This window comes from Podarcis cretensis, assembly GCF_951804945.1.
Source record: "Podarcis cretensis genome assembly, chromosome: 4".
Classification (NCBI taxonomy): domain Eukaryota; kingdom Metazoa; phylum Chordata; class Lepidosauria; order Squamata; family Lacertidae; genus Podarcis; species Podarcis cretensis.
In genome coordinates, this window is record NC_137173.1 from 10,469,177 (window position 1) to 10,487,260 (window position 18,084).

The 18,084-nt window shown below is 47.1% G+C and overlaps 1 protein-coding gene across 1 annotated transcript in view; it reads right to left on the bottom strand.

Annotated features, from left to right (window-relative positions):
- Positions 1–788: 788 nt before the first annotated feature.
- NARS2 (asparaginyl-tRNA synthetase 2, mitochondrial) overlaps positions 789–18,084 on the bottom strand; it is a 44,964-nt gene continuing 27,668 nt past the window's right edge. Inside the window, exons 8-15 of the mRNA XM_079973902.1 lie at positions 11,349–11,481; positions 9,744–9,842; positions 8,502–8,539; positions 4,684–4,750; positions 4,450–4,587; positions 3,323–3,420; positions 2,852–2,878; positions 789–1,249 (exon numbers count right to left, since the gene is read on the bottom strand). Coding sequence (XP_079830028.1) covers positions 1,105–1,249; positions 2,852–2,878; positions 3,323–3,420; positions 4,450–4,587; positions 4,684–4,750; positions 8,502–8,539; positions 9,744–9,842; positions 11,349–11,481 — 745 coding nt within the window. The 3' untranslated portion in view covers positions 789–1,104. The remainder of the gene's footprint in view (positions 1,250–2,851; positions 2,879–3,322; positions 3,421–4,449; positions 4,588–4,683; positions 4,751–8,501; positions 8,540–9,743; positions 9,843–11,348; positions 11,482–18,084) is intronic.

Here is an 18,084-nt window from a genome sequence, read left to right on the forward strand (position 1 = left end):
AAAAAGAGAAGAATTAAAGATAAATTCAGCTAAAACTAATTGCAAAACCAGAAGAGAAAGAACACCGTTTTGAAATGCCTGCTGAGATAAAAAGCTCTTCGCTAAGCACCGGAATTATGAGAATTTTGAATTATGGCGCTGGAGGAGACTCTTGAGAGTCCCATGGACGGCAAGAAGATCAAACCTATCCATTCTGAAGGAAATCAGCCCTGAGTGCTCACTGGAAGGACAGATCCTGAAGCTGAGGCTCCAAGAATTTGGCCACCTCATGAGAAGAGAAGACTCCTTGGAAAAGACCCCAATGTGGGGAAAGATGGAGGGCACAAGGAGAAGGGGACGCCAGAGGACGAGATGGTGGGACAGTGTTCTCGAAGCTACCAGCATGAGTTTGACCAAACTGCGGGAGGCAGTGGAAGACAGGAGTGCCTGGCGTGCTCTGGTCCAGGGGGTCACGAAGAGTCGGACACGACTAAACGACTAAACAACAACAGGCGCCAGAAGGGGAACTGGTAAAATATCAGCACAGAATTGGACACAGTCCCTGGTGAATATGAGTAGTATGCCCAAGGCACACGGGACCACTAAATAGTGGTTCGTCTCCCAGCTGCCACTGACCGCAGCCAGCATAGCAAATCGTCAGGGAAGATGGGAGTTGGAGCTCAACAAATTTTGGAAGGCAACATGTTTGAGGAACGACTGGTATCTCTCTAGCAACTTTCACAGTGTGTTGCTTCTTATTCCTCGTTGAGAGTTTTGCGGTCCGCCCAAACGCTTCTCGCAGACGAACAGACACCTGGCGAAAGTTTAATTTTGTTCATTCTAGTTATGGCCAAAGACAAGACAATTGTCCTCTACCCTTCCCCAAAACAGTCAGTGAGTGCTACAATGCAAAATGCTCTGCGGATTTAAAAACAATGCAATACAAAAATGTCCTCAGCTTCAAATGTCTTTGGTGCAATGTTTACCATAGTATTATTCAATTCTAAAAAAAAAGGGAGGGCGCGTGTTGTCTCTATCTTTCTCCAGACAACATTGCAGTTTTGTCCTCAGGGCAGCAGGGCGTGGATCCGTAAAAACGAGCGATGGCGGCATCTTCGGGAAAGGCTACAAAACGCACGAGTGCGAAAACCGTGGGAAGGGGATGACGTCTTTGATGTTCTCGACGCCCAAAATGCAGCGGAGGTAGCGCTCAAATCCCATTCCAAATCCACCATGAGGGGTTGATCCGAATCGACGCAGGTCTATGTACCTGGAATGCAAGGCGACAGATCAGTTATGTTTACCAATACTTGGTTTGATCCAGCAGGCCTCCACTGAGGTTCTAGAAACTGAGGAAGTGGTCTTATTCAGAGTCACAGAATTGATCCGTCTAGCTCAGCACTGTTTGCCCTGACCGGGAGCTACTCTCCAGGGTTGCCTCCCAGTCATACCTGGAGATGTTAGAAATTGATGTCATGGTTGTCTACAATAACTGACAGCAGCTGTCTGGGCTTTTAAGTAGGGGAGATTCTCAGCCCTGCCTGAAGATGTCAAATGCAGTTACTGACAAAGACAAGCAACTACTTTCCCCCTCTAAAATTGTCCCAAACGTTTGTTTCTGCCCAACTTACTTACTTTAAGAAAGATGTAGAATGGTAAAGGTATAGGACCCCTGGACGGTGGAGTCCAGCCAAAGGCGACTATGGGGTTGTGGCGCTCATCTCGCTTTCAGGCAAAGGGAGCTGGTGTTTGTCCACAGACAACATTCCGGGTCATGTGGCCAGGAGGACTATACCGCTTCTGGCGCAACAGGACACCGTGACGGAAACCAGAGCGCACAGAAACGCCGTTTACCTTCCCACCACAGGGGTACCCATTTATCTACTTGCACTGGTGTGCTTTCGAACTGCTAGGTAGGCAGGAGCGTTGCATGGATTTGAACTGCTGACCTTCTGATTGGCAAGCCCAAGAGGCTCAGTTGTTTAGACCACAGCGCCACCCACTGAGGTAGAATGACAACTCTGTCACTCATTTTGTCAGGCAGGCCAGGGGGTGCCAGGGGGAGGAACACAGAAGAACATCATTCAACAGTGGAACCGTCTCCATCAGGAGGTTGTGGACTCTCCTTCCTTGGAGGTTTTTAAGCAGAGGCTGGATGGGGGTTAGACTAGAGGACCCTCAGAGTCCCTTCCAATTTTACAGTTCTATGGTCCTTTGTCCCAACTGATGCATTTAGCAGGTATGATGGGCCATCGCAGATCTGTGCTCCACCACAAGAGACTGAAAAAGGATTTGTTCTCCCCTCCAGCAGTTGGTGGGGGCGCGGGTGGCGCTGTGGTCTAAACCACAGAGCCTAGGACTTGCCGATCAGAAGGTTGGCAGTTTGAATCCCCGTGATGGGGTTAGCTTCCATTGCTCAGTCCCAGCTCCTGCAGTTTGAAAGCACGTCAAAGTGCAAGTAGATAAATAGGTACCACTCCAGCGGGAAGGTAAACGGCATTTCCATGCACTGCTCTGGTTCGCCAGAAGCGGCTTAGTCATGCTGGCCACATGACCTGGAAGCTGTCTGTGGACAAACGCCGGCTCCCTCGGCCTATAGAGCGAGATGAGCGCGCAACCCCAGAGTTGTCTGCGACTGGACCTAATGGTCAGGGGTACCTTTACCTTTTTTACCAGCATTTGGTGGCTGCAAAGGTTTGGAATCATGGAACTGCAGTATAAGAAGGGACCCCAAGGGTCATCCAGCCCACCCCCTGCAATGCAGCTCAAAAACCTCAGACGGGTGTGCCACCCAAAGGAGGTGGATCAGATCCACCAGGGCAACGCTATGAACCAAGCCGTAGACCAACAAACAATACCTGGCCTTCCTTACCATTGGTAGGTGTCTTCAAGCCCCAGCCTGTGGAACCAAGGGGGAAACATCATGAAAGCAACCTACAAAAAGGCCTTACATTATGGAAAACAGCTTTTGTGAGAATGTGCGTCAAAAAGAAACGACAGTGGACACAGGAGATTTTCGTAGGCGGGCGTTAAGATGAATAGAAAAGCAGGCACTTAAGACAACAAGGTGACGCACGGCTGTGAATTTCTGTCCCCCTCCCCCGCCCAAACACATTTGTGAGAAAGGGGCTGCAATAGTATTTTTTTTGCATTTCTGCGTATTGGACAGATTGCACCGACGAGTCTGGCATGTCAAGGAACACATCCCCCAAGAAGCATCTGTTCTGTCTGAAGATGCGGCCGGCCTCTCCCCTTTAATCGCTGGCGTCCTCAACAGACCCTCCTTGACCAACTGTCCAACAGTTCCCCACAGTATGCCAGAAGCAGAAATCCTCTCCCTGACCTCTGTAGGCGGGACTGGAGGAAATCAGGTCTGTCTTCCCTCAGGCTGCCTCCACAAAGTTCCCCGACTGCTGGTACAAGGAGGTCAACTGCCGCCACCTTTAAAGGAAAAGGGAATAAAGGAATAAATCACTCTCTGAATCGCGTTATCCAAGATGGCGTTAGCCAGAGCGTATTTTAATGCCGAAACAGGACCATTTTATTGTGCTTTTTAATTACGGGTGTTTAAAAGTCGTGCAATCAGGTTTTGCACGCTGTAAATCACTGACAAACCCAGTTTGTCTTTGTGTATGTATGATTATGCATGTACATATAATTAATCACTTGCATTAGTTAGTCCCTTTATACAAAAAAATAGTCTCAAAGTGACTTAGCAACAAGATAAATGCAAAACAGGTGAAATCAATTAAAAGCCAATTAAAGCAAAAAAACCAACGGCAGCAAACAATGTGAATTCCTAAAATGCTCACCCTTCTGATTGAATTGCTGGATAAATCCTGTTCCATCCCACTAAAGTATGACAACGTGGTGTCGTTCGGATGCGGCTGACTGACAGCTCCCATCACCCCTGACCTCTGGCCCTGCTGGCAAAGGCTGATGGGAGTTGGAGTCCAAAAACACTAGCTACTCCTGGCTAAGCAGGGATACTAAATCAAAGTAATTACACAGCAAACAGTTCTGCGTGGTGCCCTAGGCCAGTGTTTCCCAACCTTTGGTCTCTAGCTGTTTTCGGACTACATTCCCCACCATCCCTGACCACTGGTATTGCTAGCTAGGGATGATGGGAGTTGTAGTCCAAAAGCAGCTGGAGACCCAAGGTTGGGAAACACTGCCCTAGGCAATCTTCCCCTTTCCTGGGAGATCATGGGTTGCAGCCAACATTAGTCCTACTCAGAGTAGACGCACTGGGATTAATGGACATGACCAACTTAGGTACATTTATTTCAATGAGTCTGTTTCGTAATTCTCACCCACCACACACAAACATTCCCCCCAAGATTAGGGGCATCAGAAGAGCAATGCTGGACCGGATTGCTTCATTCCAGAAACTATATGAAAAAAGCAAGACGCAAAAGGGCACTATCCTGCACTGCCTAGACCCTAGGCATTTTGACTTGGAACTCTTACTGTATGTTGGGCTCCATCTTCATTGTCCCGCATATAGAACGGCTTCAGGTCGTACGGATAGTTGAACACAAATACGGGAATCTCACCACAGTGTTGGACCAGGTATCGCTCATGCTCAGTCTGAAGATCACAACCCCACTGAAAAAAGAGAGAGGAAAATACTCAGGCCTCGGTATTCATTTGGTTTTTCGAAGAAACCTTCCCTCACAAACACACACACGCGGCAACACTCACCTCTGGTTTGTAAATGAATTCTTGGCGAGCTCGCTTTAAAACCTCTATCGCTTCCGTGTAGGACATCCTAGAAGGTGGGAGAGAACCTGTCAAGAACTTGATCTGATTTATTCTGGCACACATTTATTTGTAGTCTGCCTTTTAGGACAGGGGAACTCCTTGCTGCAAGGCTACACCTGAGGCTCAGGTGGCCTCAGTGGCCCAGAGTGCCTTCCATCAGCTTCGGCTGGTGGCCCAGCTGCGCCTAACTACTACTGTCTATGCTCTGGTAACCTCAAGGTTAGATTACTGCAATGCGTTATATGTGGGGCTGCCTCTGAAGATGTTTTGGAAACTTCAGCTGGTGCAGAATTCAGTGGCCAGCTTGCTCAACAGAGCAAGATGGTTTGAGCACTGGCTACCAATTAGTTTCCGGGCCCAATTCAAAGTGCTGGTTTTGACCTATAAAGCCTTAAACGGCTCAGGACCATCATACCTCAATGACTCCTACCCAGACCCTGAGATCATCCTGAGGCCCTCCTTTGTGTGCCTCCTCCAGGAAAGGTTCAGAGGGTGGCAACACGAGAACAGGGCCTTCTCTGCAGTGTCTCCCCATCTGTGGAATCCTCTCCCCAAGGAAATTCACCTGGCGCCTTCATTATACACCTTTAGGCACCAGGCAAAAATGTTCCTTTTTAACCAGGCCTTTGGTTGATCCGACTTACACCCTATGCCCTTTTAAAATGTGTTTTTTGTGGTTGGGGGCTATTGGGTTGTTGTTTTTATTTTTATTAGGTATTTTGTGGTTTTATATTTTCATTTTATTCAGTGAACCGCCCCGAGACCCCTGGGTATAGGGCGGTACAGTGGTACCTCGGGTTACATACGCTTCAGGTTACAGACTCCGCTAACCCAGAAATAGTACCTCAGGTTAAGAATTTTGCTTCAGGATGAGAACAGAAATTGTGCTCCGGCAGTGTGGTGGCAGCAGGAGGGCCCATTAGCTAAAGTGGTGCTTCAGGTTAAGAACGGACCTCCAGAATGAATTAAGTTCTTAATCCGAGGTACCACTGTAGATAAATTCAATCAATCAATCAATCAATCAATCAATCAGTCAATCAACTAACTTTACTCTTTACCCAGGCCTTTGGCCATTAACTAATCCATTGCTCGTGAAAATGTGTTTGTGTGGGGGGCTGTTTTTATGATTATTAAGCTCTGTATTATGTTTTTATTATTATGCTGTGTAAATTATGTTTTTCTTGTTGTACACTGCCCTGCCATAATAACACTAGGGGTGGGGAATGGTACTTTCTGTGCTGTTTGAAAGCACGGCTGTTTAAAAGCCCTTTTGCAAACAGCTCCACACTGCTCTCTGAACCTCTGGTTGCAAAAGTGATTTCAAACTGCTCCGACACTGCTTGGGCCCACCTGCCAAATTTGGCCCGTCAGGGGTGGGGAGATAAAAGACCTGGCCTGCTGGTGAGAAAAGGTTCCCACACCCCTGTTTCAGAACAGGTGATTCCCTAACATGCTCATTTGGGGAGGCAACACAGCTCAGTGACTTTACGTGCAGAAGCTCAAAGGTTCCATCTTTGGCACCTTTAGTTAAAAGGAGCAAGAAACAGGGAATGGGAAAAAACCTCCCTCTTAAAACCCCGAGGAGCTGCTTTCGGTCGAATAGGGAATGCTGCACTAGTAATAATAATAATAATATAATTTATTAGTTATACCCCGCCCATCTGGCTGAGTTTCCCCAGCCACTCTGGGCGGCCCCCAATCGAGTGTTAAAAACAATACAGCATTAAATATTAAAAACTTCCCTTAACAGTGCTGCCTTCAGATGTCTTTTAAGAATAAGATAGCTGCATCCTTGACATCTGATGGGAGGGCGTTCCACAGGGCGGGTGCCACCACCGAGAAGGCCCTCTGCCTTGTTCCCTGTAGCTTTGCTTCTCACAATGAGGGAACCGCCTGAAGGCCCTCAGTGCTGGACCTCAGTGTCCAGGCTGAACAATGGGGGTGGAGACGCTCCTTCAGGTATACAGGACCGAGGCCGTTTAGGATCTAGGAGTCTTGGTTGACCACAAACTTGGTTGAAAAGGATCTAGGAGTCTTGGTTGACCACAAACTTGACATGAGCCAACAGTGTGACGCGGCAGCTAAAAAAGCCAATGCAATTCTGGGCTGCATCAATAGGAGTATAGCATCTAGATCAAGGGAAGTAATAGTGCCACTGTATTCTGCTCTGGTCAGACCTCACCTGGAGTACTGTGTCCAGTTCTGGGCACCACAGTTCAAGAAGGACACTGACAAACTGGACCGTGTCCAGAGGAGGGAAACCAAAATGGTCCAAGGCCTGGAAACGATGCCTTATGAGGAACGGCTAAGGGAGCTGGCCATGTTTAGCCTGGAGAAGAGGAGGTTAAGGGGTGATATCATAGCCATGTTCAAATATATAAAAGGATGTCCCATAGAGGAGGGAGAAAGGTTGTTTTCTGCTGCTCCAGAGAAGCGGACACGGAGCAATGGTTCCAAACTACAAGAAAGAAGATTCCACCTAAACATTAGGAAGAACTTCCTGACAGTAAGAGCTGTTTGACAGTGGAATTTGCTGCCAAGGAGTGTGGTGGAGTCTCCTTCTTTGGAGGTCTTTAAGCAGAGGCTTGACAACCATATGTCAGGAGTGCTCTGATGGTGTTTCCTGCTTGGCAGGGGGTTGGACTCGATGGCCCTTGTGGTCTCTTCCAACTCTATGATTCTATGATTCTATGATTCATTGGAAGAGCAGCTGCTTTTCCAGCTTTATTTCATCACCATCATCATCATCATGCAGAAGGCCCCAGCTTCATTCCGCAGTGGCACCTCCTAGTAGCTAAGTGAACTAGGATTTCTCAACAGATAAAAGCAGTGCATGTTAAATTCTGCCGCCCTGGGAAGACTGTAGCATGGCTCCGCGGGAAGCCACAAACAGGCAGTTGGAAACGGAAAAAACCCACAGCCAACTGAGCCAAATACGACACACTTAAAATGAAAGCAGCGTGGTCTGCGGGCTTGATGTCACAGCCAGAGCACATTTCGGGCCGGAGGAAGGATTACCGTTCATTTCTGCGCTTGCTGCCACAGAGAATGCGTCTCTTACAGCTTACAACAGAATCCATGCAAGGGCTTATGATGAATGCCTGGCAGCTTTTTAATTCATTTATTTTTTAAAAAAGAAAAATCACTCGGGGGAGACAATTTCAACTGGAAGAGTGATGGGAGAGTTGGTGGGACTTAAACTGCACCCCCCCCCGGCTGCTATTTCTCTGCTCTAAATCATCTCATTCTGAGGCAGAAACAAAATTTTAAAAAAATCCTTCCAGTAGCACCTGAGAGACCAACTAAGTTTGTTATTGGTATGAGCTTTCATGTGCATGCACACTTCTTCAGTGGTACCTCAGGTTAATAACTTAATTTGTTCTGGAGGTCCGTTCTTAACCTGAAACTGTTCTGAACCTGAGGTACCACTTTAGCTAATGGGGCCTCCTGCTGCCACTGCGCCACCGCTGCACGATTTCTGTTCTCATCCTGAAGCAAAGTTCTTAACCTGAGGTACTATTTTTGGGTTAGCAGAGTCTGTAACCTGAAGCGTTTGTAACCTGAAGCATCTATAACCCGAGGTACCACTGTTCACTGAAACAGAAGTCACCAGACCTTTATACAGTGGTACAATGCTACTGCTTGAAATGTACCGTGCTGGAGGGACCCCGCCATTCATTATGATATAACAAAACAAAGCTGGGAAACTTAAGCTGTAGCCGACAACAAACAAGAACACCGATGCATTTTTTGCTTACGTTATGAACCGGTTCTTCAGCATCCGTTCCACCTTTGCCTTCGGGAGAGGAAGAAACAATTCACAATGGCTACCGGAAGAAGAGTTCAGAAACCACCACCAAATTCACATTTGCGTTTTTCGGAAAGGATTTCAGAACGGAACCGAGGATTTGCACATCTAATCTAAGTGGGAGATTGGTTTCCATTTCTGGCCTTACCAAAACCAGAGTCAAGACTACCTGGGTTTTTTGTTCCACAGGAAAAGCCGAGTTGTGCTGTTTCAACCAACGCACAAGGCGAGGATGGTGGCTTCATTTTGCATTGGGATGGTCTGCTGGCTGCATGAAGGAGCTAGGCAGGGCACCCACAGTAAAACGATCTGGGCCGGGTCATTACAGTGGTGCCTTGCAAGACGAAATTAATCCGTTCCGTGAGGCTCTTCGTATGGAGGTTTTTTCGTCTTGCGAAGCAAGCCCATTGACAGCTTAGTGGATTAGCGCTATTAGCGGTTTAGCGGCTTTTAGCGATCAGCTGTTAAGCGGCGTATCAGCGGATCATCTGATAAGCGGCTTAGCGGCTTAGGAAAAGGGGGGGGGGAAGGGAAAAAACCCCACAGGAACTCGCAAGACATTTTCGTCTTGCGAAGCAAGCCCATAGGGAAATTTGTTTTGCGAAGCGCCTCCAAAACGGAAAACCCTTTTGTCTAGCGGGTTTTCCGTCTTGCGAGGCGTTCGTCTTGCGGGGCACCACTGTACCTGGTCCATCCAATCCAATAATAATAATAATAATAATAATAATAATAATAATAATAATTTATTATTTACACCCCGCCCTTCTGGCTGGGTTTCCCCAGCCACTCTGGGTGGCTCCCAACAGAATATTAAAAACACGATAAAACATCAAACATTAAAAACTTCCCTAAACGGGGCTGCCTTCAGATGTCTTCTAAAAGTCAGATAGTTGTTTATTTCCTTGACATCTGATGGGAGGGCATTCCACAGGGTGGGTGCCACCACCGAGAAGGCCCTCTGCTTGGTTCCCTGTAACCTCACTTCTCACAGGGAGGGAACCGCCAGAAGGCCCTCGGAGCTGGACCCCAGTGTCTGGGCAGAACGATGGGGGTGGAGACCCTCCTTCAGGCACTTAGGAAGTCCACAACCAAGACATGAAAGCCATAACAGAACCTAAGAGGTTTGCTTTAGTCACACACTCCCTCTCTCTCTCTCTCTTTTAAGGTAATAGAAATCTTTTCTTTCCCTTACCTCTTGACCAGGAGCTATGTGTTTATGAAAAAGCTCAACATCGTGAGGGCAACTGGACAGAACTGTGTCGGTCACTTTCTTGAAAAGGTCCTCCATAGCCTAAGGAAAAGTGAGGGAGCCGTAGATGCAGAGTACATGCAAAAACGCAGTATTTTTAAAACTTATTCCACGCTTTGGGTGGCTTAAACTCTCCACATATGGACGCAACATTACACCATGGTTCATCAAAACATGGAACATTCCCAGCTGGATGAGTTTGGCAGCTTTTTGGTTTTCCTTAACCACAGTTTATCACCTTGCCTGGAGTGACAAAACTGTTTTAGCGTTAGGTATTTTTAGCTATGTTTTTGTATTCAACTTTTCTGGCTTAAGTGCAATTATTAAAAGAAATATTTGTTTAAAAAATAAGAGAAGGTGGTGAAAGTTGGCCTCTTCTGAACTCCAGCTCACCCAGAGAGTGGAAAAAACTAATTTTGTGCTTCATGCCACCCACTTTTTTTCCCCGCGTGAGAGAAAGTTGTTTCTTCTGCACGCTGTGGGAACTTTAAAACTGTTAGTTCATGGCGAAGAGGTGGGGGCAGGAAAGCCAAGACTGTGTTTTCCTTTCCTTGAAAGAGAAACTGCTCCAATGCTTCTGCCAGAATAAAACCTATACAGCAGGTCATTTCAACAGAGTCTGTATACTGCTGTTTGAAGCCACTTTTTCTTCTCTTTATAAAGGAAATTGTGGTGATGATATATTTATTTATACCCAGCATTTCCCCCTTAAAGCAATGGTTCCCAATTAGCTAATTACGGAGGAGCCCCTATTTTATTTTATTTTCAAAAGCCAAGTCACAGACCCCCTACTTTTGAAAATTTTGGCAACTCTGTTAGTTACTTCTGCAAAGCAATTCTTTGAACAAAATGTGGGGTAGCCCCTAATAGGCAAATGATTTTAGGCATACTAAAAACAGACCGTAAAATTTGTTATTGTTGTTGTTTAGTCGTGTCTGACTCTTCGTGACCCCCATGGACCAGAGCACGCCAGGCACTCCTGTCTTCCACTGCCTCCCGCAGTTTGGTTAAACTCATGCTGGTAGCTTCGAGAACACTGTCCAACCATTTCGTCCTCTGTCCTCCCCTTCTCCTTGTGCCCTCAATCTATACTATCGCCCGGCACAGGGATATCAGGGCAGCTTTTTAAAAAAGTGGCCCATGCTGGCTGCTTTGGGAGAAATAGCGCTGAACTCTTTCCGTGGGAGACACAAAGAATGTAATAAAACACTTAGCAGGACGGAAAAAAACACCACCTGTTGTGCGATTGTCAGTAAGTTTATGGAAAGTTAGCCGGAAGTGGAAGATCTGATGGTTTGTTCATTCAGATTTCCGGTCAATCCTTTTTAAGGCAGCTGTGGGCCTCTGGGTGTTGCTGAACTACAACTCCCATATCCTTGACCACTGGTCACACTTGCTGGGGCTGATGGGAGTTGTAGTTCAGCAAAGAGCCAAAGATTCCCCCATGACTGCTGCAAAGCTAAGACAGGCAGCAGGTTTCAAACCACACATAAAATACCACAGTTCTGTTTTGTTTTGAAAGAGCTCCGTTTTCCACTCGCTCCATACCTGCATGATATCCTGAAGGCTTTCGGCAAAAGACAGCTCTGCTTCCACCATGTAAAACTCTGCCAAGTGCCTGCGGCTTTGAGAATCGTCAGCCCGGAAGGTCGGACCGAACGTGTACACCTTGGAAAATGCCCTGCAACGAGACGGTGGAAAAGTCACGCCCACAAAGCACACAGGCTGTGATCAGCACCTACTGGCTAGAGCCTGTGCCGTCACCAATACGCTTCCCCCCAGAATCCCTGGATCACATTTTCATAAATAAGCATTTTCTCTGTTTAGGAGCCCACAACTGAATCAGAAGAGGCTGCCTTATATCTCAGTTCTGACTATATGCCCGATTCACCCAATATTTTCTACTGTTCAAGGATGATACAGATTTTTTTTGGGGGGGGGACATGCAGGGGACTGGAAGAGATAGGAGAGACTCCACTGGGCAACTGGACATCTGCTCATGTTATGCTGGATCTCACCCAAAGAGAGTGACATGTTCAGGGAGCCATGCCCCATTTTGCTGCTTGAGGTAAAACAGGAAGTTCCACCTCTACCTCTGGAGAACCCGACGCCAGTTTCTGGTGAGTTCTTGTGTGTGCTCCCTGCAAGATCTCACACAAGATTTTGGTGAGATCTTGCCAGAAATTGGGGCGGGGTGCCTCCTTGCGACCTAAGGCAGTGGCATCACCTTACCCAATGGCTGCGCCAGCCTTCCAAATATTCAAAAATGTATGTGCTCTCGGCCCCAGGTGCCCCAAGCTGCTCATGGGGGTCATTTAAAAGGTGGAGGGACCCCTGACAGTTAGGTCCAGTCGCAGACAACTCTGGGGTTGCGGTGCTCATCTCGCTTTATTGGCCGAGGGAGCCGGCGTACAGCTTCTGGGTCATGTGGCCAGCATGACTTAAGCCGCTTCTGGCAAACCAGAGAAGCACGGAAACACCGTTTACCTTCCCGCTGGAGTGGTACCTATTTATCTACTTGCACTGGCATGCTTTCAAACTGCTAGGTTGGCAGGAACAGGGACCGAGCAACTGATTGATTGTGTGGTTGCAGTACACTGTTTATTGCTTTCATTTTATGGACCAACGGTCTCGTTAAGATAGTAACATTCGTGTTAAATTGCTGTTTTAGGGGTTGTTTTTAGAAGTCTGGGACGCATTGGTCCATTTTGCATTACTTTCTATGGGAAAGCGCGCCTTGGTTTTGGAACGCTTCGGTTTTGGAACGGGCTTCTGGAACGGATGAAGTCTGAGAACCAAGGTGCCGATGTACTTAAAAAACATTCCTGCCTCAACTGTGGCGCCAGAGCACAGCCATTGCAGCTGGCAGCCATCTTTATCCCTCTCCTCTATGGATTTGTCTAATCTTCATGAAGGAGAAAATCACGCCTCAAACATGGGTTCAGCGTTTTGTTTTGTCCTGATGTCAAGACTTCTTTCCCTACCTTCCTCCACAAGCTGGAACGGAGGACAAGGAATAAAGAACAGGGGTTGCCAAAACTGCATATGCGTTGCCCGGCAAATCTGTCCCCCAAGCTATCCTGGCACAGATTTCTGAGGTAACCCTGCAATAATCCCACACTGCATTGTTGCAGGATTAGCTCCCAGCCCCTGCCCCCCCCCAGCTGCAAATGCTTTGTAAACACCAATGAAAGATTTCCGCATCTGTGTATTTTGCAGATAAGAAAATTCAGCGAAGATCTGCAGGGTTTGTGCGCGCAAGGCGCAAGGAGCATCTCCTACAAAGCGGTTTTTCAGAGGCAGAAAAACTTCCGCCCCCAATGAGCTTTCCCTCTTATTTCCAATCACCTAAAGCAAGAAAACGACCCCATTGTTCCCTTTTGTCCTCTGCAAACCTGGAATTTACCGCCAGGGAAGAAAGCTGTGTGCCCTGCTGATCTCAATTAAGAAGCAGCAGAGATGTTTTTAAGGCAAACTATCTGCGCACGGCAAGCCATTTCCACAAGGCTGAGGGACCCCATAGACCTGCAGAGGATTCTGGGGAAATGGTGGAAAGAGCTAGGAAGATCGTGCCTGGAGAAGAGTAAAGGGAAAGATGGATAGCTGTCTTTTAGAATGTATTTCAATTAATTGACTGTGATTTTATGTAAACTGTGCTATTTTTACTGTTAGCCGCTCTGAGCCCGACTTTAGCTGGGGAGGGCGGGATATAAATTAAATTTTAATATTATTACTATTATTCAGTTAGGGCTGTGTTTTCCCTCCACTACCGGGGGCAGAATGCTTTTGCCTTTTATCTTATTTAACTAATAAGTTATTTGCCCATATCACCCCCTTCCTGAGGGACTTGTGGACCGCAGCCAGCCGGACATCATAAAAGCGACCAGTATTCAAACTGACAGAAAGCTTGTTTTTCTTGGCCCCTAAGCAGGACTCCTTAAAATGTCTGTACAACTTAGGGCATATAATTGTTGTTGTTGTTATCATCATCATCATCATCATCATCATCATCGAATCTTAGAGTTGGAAGGGATCCCGAGGGTCATCTAGTCCAACCCTCTGTAATGCTGGAATCTCAGCTCAAGCATCCATGACAGATGGCCGCCCATCCTCTGCTTAAACACCTCCAAGGAAGGAGAGTTTGCCACCTCTTGTGGGAATCTGTTCCACTGCCGAACAGCTCTTACTGTATTCCACTAATCATTGTTTTTTACCGTATTTTTTTTGCTCTATAAGACTCACTTTTTCCCTCCTAAAAAGTAAGGGAAATGTGTGTGTGTCTTATGGAGCGAATGCAGGCTGCACAGCTATCCCAGAAGCCAGAACAGCAAGAGGGATTGCTGCTTTCGCTGCGCAGCGATCCCTCTTGCTGTTCTGGCTTCTGAGATTCAGAATATTTTTTTTCTTGTTTTCCTCCTCCAAAAACTAGGTGCATCTTGTGGCCTGGTGCGTCTTATAGAGCGAAAAATACGGTTTTTTTCCTTTTAATTTTATTTGTACCCTGCCCCTCTGACTGGGTTACCCTTGCCACACTGGGCAGCTTCTAACATATATAAAAACATAGTAAAACATTGCACATTAAAAAGCTTCCCTATATAGGGCTGCCTTCAGATGTCTTCTCAAAGTTGTGTAGTTATTTATCTCCTTGACATCTGATGGGACGGTGTTCCACAGGGCGGGTGCCACCATCAAGAAGGCCTGGTTCCCTGTACAGTCATACCCCAGTTTACAGACGCTGCAGGTTGCATTTTTTCGGGTTAGGGACCTGCCGAAACCCGGAAGTACCGGAATGGGTTACTTCCGGGTTTCGGTGGTCGCGTATGTGCAGAAGCGCCAAATCGCAACCCGCGCATGCGCAGATGCGCCACTGCAGGTTACAAACACTGCAGGTTGTGAATGTGCATCCCGCACGGATCGCGTTCACAACCCAAGCGTCCACTATAACTTCATTTCATAGGGAGCCCCCAGGATGGCTGAGGCAACCCAGTCAGATGGGCCACATATAAATAATAAAATAATTACAATTGTAATTTCTAATTATTAGCACATTACTGAAAGAACACGTTTGTCCAAACCAACCCAAAAAGTGTGAATCGACCCATCGTTAGACGGCCATGTTCTTCAATTCATTTTTTGTCAAGTGCCTTTCGGCAAGAAAGGGACACGGCGTGGCGATAAAAAATAGCGGCCAGTGCCCACTTGAAGACACAGATCCTGAGTTCCTTCGTTTGTCTTTTTTTCCCCTCAGAGAAAAAGAGAGCGCTGTCGGAGGCAACTGGCCTCACTTCCTTGTAATCTGTTTTAAGACCCCTTTTTTCAGGCCCTTTCTTGAAGGCTGAAAAGCCTGGAATGTCATTTTGGCTCGGAAGAAGAAGAATTTCTCTCCAAGCGGATAAATTTAGCTCGTCTAAATTTAGCATGCATAAGATGCCTGGTGTTGTTCTTAAATAATAAAAGAACATGTTCTTGAAAGACAGGGTGTGAAGCAATAACATTGTGTCCTGTACTCAAAGAGCCCTGACTGTTTATTTTGAAGTCCGGTACAAGGGTTTGTGTGGGGGGGGGGGGAGGACTAAACAAAATCCAAAAAACCCAAAACACATCTGAAGGACATCACTATAATAATGACTGATGTGAAGATGAGTCCCCTTCATTTCCCCCCAATTATACTTGTGTGGGGTGTCTATACTTTATAATTCTCTGGAAAAATAAAAAAAGGTCTGATTTAATAGAGTGCTGCGTCATTACAGCATCTTTATCCTGTTCAATTTACCAAAATACCAACACTATACATAATAATAATAATAATAATAATAATAATAATAATAATATTTTTTTATTTATACCCCACCCTCCCCAGCCAAGGCCGGGCTCAGAGCGGCTTACAAGCAATAATAAAAACAAGATGAATGATTACAACTTAAAAACAAAAATAAAATACAACATTAAAATAATGGAACATTAAAATATTAAAATGTAGCCTCATCGCAGGAGGAGAAGGAAAAGAAAGAAGAAAGAGAGGGAGGGAGGGAATCAAATTGGCTCCAAGCCAAAGGCCAGGCGGAACAACTCTGTCTTACAGGCCCTGCGGAAAGAAATCAGATCCCGCAGGGCCCTGGTCTCATGAGGCAGAGCGTTCCACCAGGCCGGAGCCATCACTGAAAAGGCCCTGACTCTGGTTGAAGCCAATCTAACTTCCTTAGGGCCTGGGACCACTAGGGTGTTGCCATTTATGGACCTTGAGGCTCTCCGTGGGGCATACCGGGAGAGGCGGTCCCATAGGTACGAGGGTCCTAAGCCGTGAAGGGCTTTAAAGGTCAAAAGCAGCACCTTAAATCTGACCCTGTACTCCACCGGGAGTCAGTGCAGCTTGAAAAGCACTGGGTGAATATGCTCCCATGGCAGGGACCCCGGGAGGAGCCTCGCTGCAGCATTCTGCACCCGCTGGAGTTTCTGGGACAGCTTCAAGGGCAGCCCCACGTAGAGCGAATTACAGTAGTCAAGCCTGGAGATGACCGTCGCATGAATCACTGTGGCCAAGTCAGGGCGGGAAAGGTAAGGGACCAACTGCTTGATGCGGCGAAGGTGGAAAAATGTCGCCTTGGCTGTTGCTGTAACTTGCGCCTCCATGGAAAGGGAGGCATCAAGGATTACACCCAAACTCTTAATGGAAGGCAATGGCACTAATTGGGCCCCCGCAAGAGAAGGGAGTTGGTCCCTCATCCCCATGCCATCCCGACCTAGCCATAGGACCTCTGTCTTCGAAGGATTTAGTTTCAATCGGCTCCCACGAAACCATCCAGCCACAGCTTCCAAGCATCTGGTCAGTGTGTTCGGGGCCGAGTCGGTGTGGCCATCCATCAGCAGATAGAGCTGAGTGTCATCAGCATATTGGTGACAGCCCAGCCCAAAGCTCCGGATAATCTGGGCAAGGGGGCGCATAAAGATGTTAAAAAGCATCGGGGAGAGAATTGCACCCTGCGGCACTCCACACACCAAGGAGTGGCGCGATGACATTTCCCTCCCTAGTGCCACCCTCTGTCCCCGACCAGAGATAAAAGAGCACAGCCAGTTACGGGCTATGCCCTGTATCCCCACGTCTGCGAGGCGGTGGTCCAGAAGATCATGATCGACCATGTCAAAGGCTGCTGACAAATCTAAAAGGATCAGCAGTCCTGACCCGCCTCGATCCAGGTGTCTACGGAGATCATCTGTTAGGGCAACCAGAACCGTCTCCGTCCCAAAACCAGGACGGAAACCGGACTGAAATGGATCTAATGCCGATGTTTCCTCCAGAAACCTACCAAGCTGTTCAGCAACCGCTCTCTCAATTACCTTACCCAGGTATGGAAGATTTGAAACTGGGCAGTAATTGGATAGGTCTAAGGGATCTAATGAAGTTTTCTTTAAGAGTGGACACACCACTGCTTCCTTCAGTTCCCCTGGGAATGTCCCCGTGTCAAGGGACAAATTGATAATTTCAACCAGGGGGGTCCGCGCAACATCTGGACACTCCCCTAATCAGCCAAGATGGGCACGGATCAAGGAGGATCAATAATAATAATAATAATAAAATTATTATTGTTATTATGGGAAATCCTAAAACAAGGGGTCAGATCCCCCACATCCCGGATGTGCTAATTTGACAGGTGGGTTTGGAGGAACTGAAACAACAACAACAACAACAACAATAATAATAATAAATTTTTCTTTATACCTTGCCCTTCCCGGTTCAAAAACCGGGCTCAGGGCGGCTAACAACAAATTTAAAACACTTTAAAACACTTAATTATAAAAGCAGCATAAAAGACAGTATAAAAAAAAAGAATAACAATAAAATTCAAAAATCAAAATCAATTAAATAATCCCCAGGGCTAGTTGGCTGAATTGGACCTACTTGGGCCAGCGAGGAGGCCAGGGGAGAATTAGCTGAGGCGTCTGAGCAGGTGATCTTCATAAAAGGGGAGAGGGAGGGAAGAGAGGGGGGGGGAGAGATCAGGCTGAATACAAATTAAAGGCCAGGTGGAATAGCTGTTTTACAGGCCCGACGGAAGGAGGTTAAATCCTGAAGGGCCCTAGTCTCATGGGACAGAGCATTCCACCAGGTTGGAGCCATCACTGAAAAGGCCCTGGCCCTGGTGGAGGATAGTATGAGTTCCTTAGGGCCCGGGACCTATGGTTATTCATGGACCTTAAGGTCCTCTGAGGGGCATACCAGGAGAGGCGGTCCCGTAAATACGAGGGTCCTAAGCCACAAAGGGCTTTAAAGGTCAAGACCAGCACC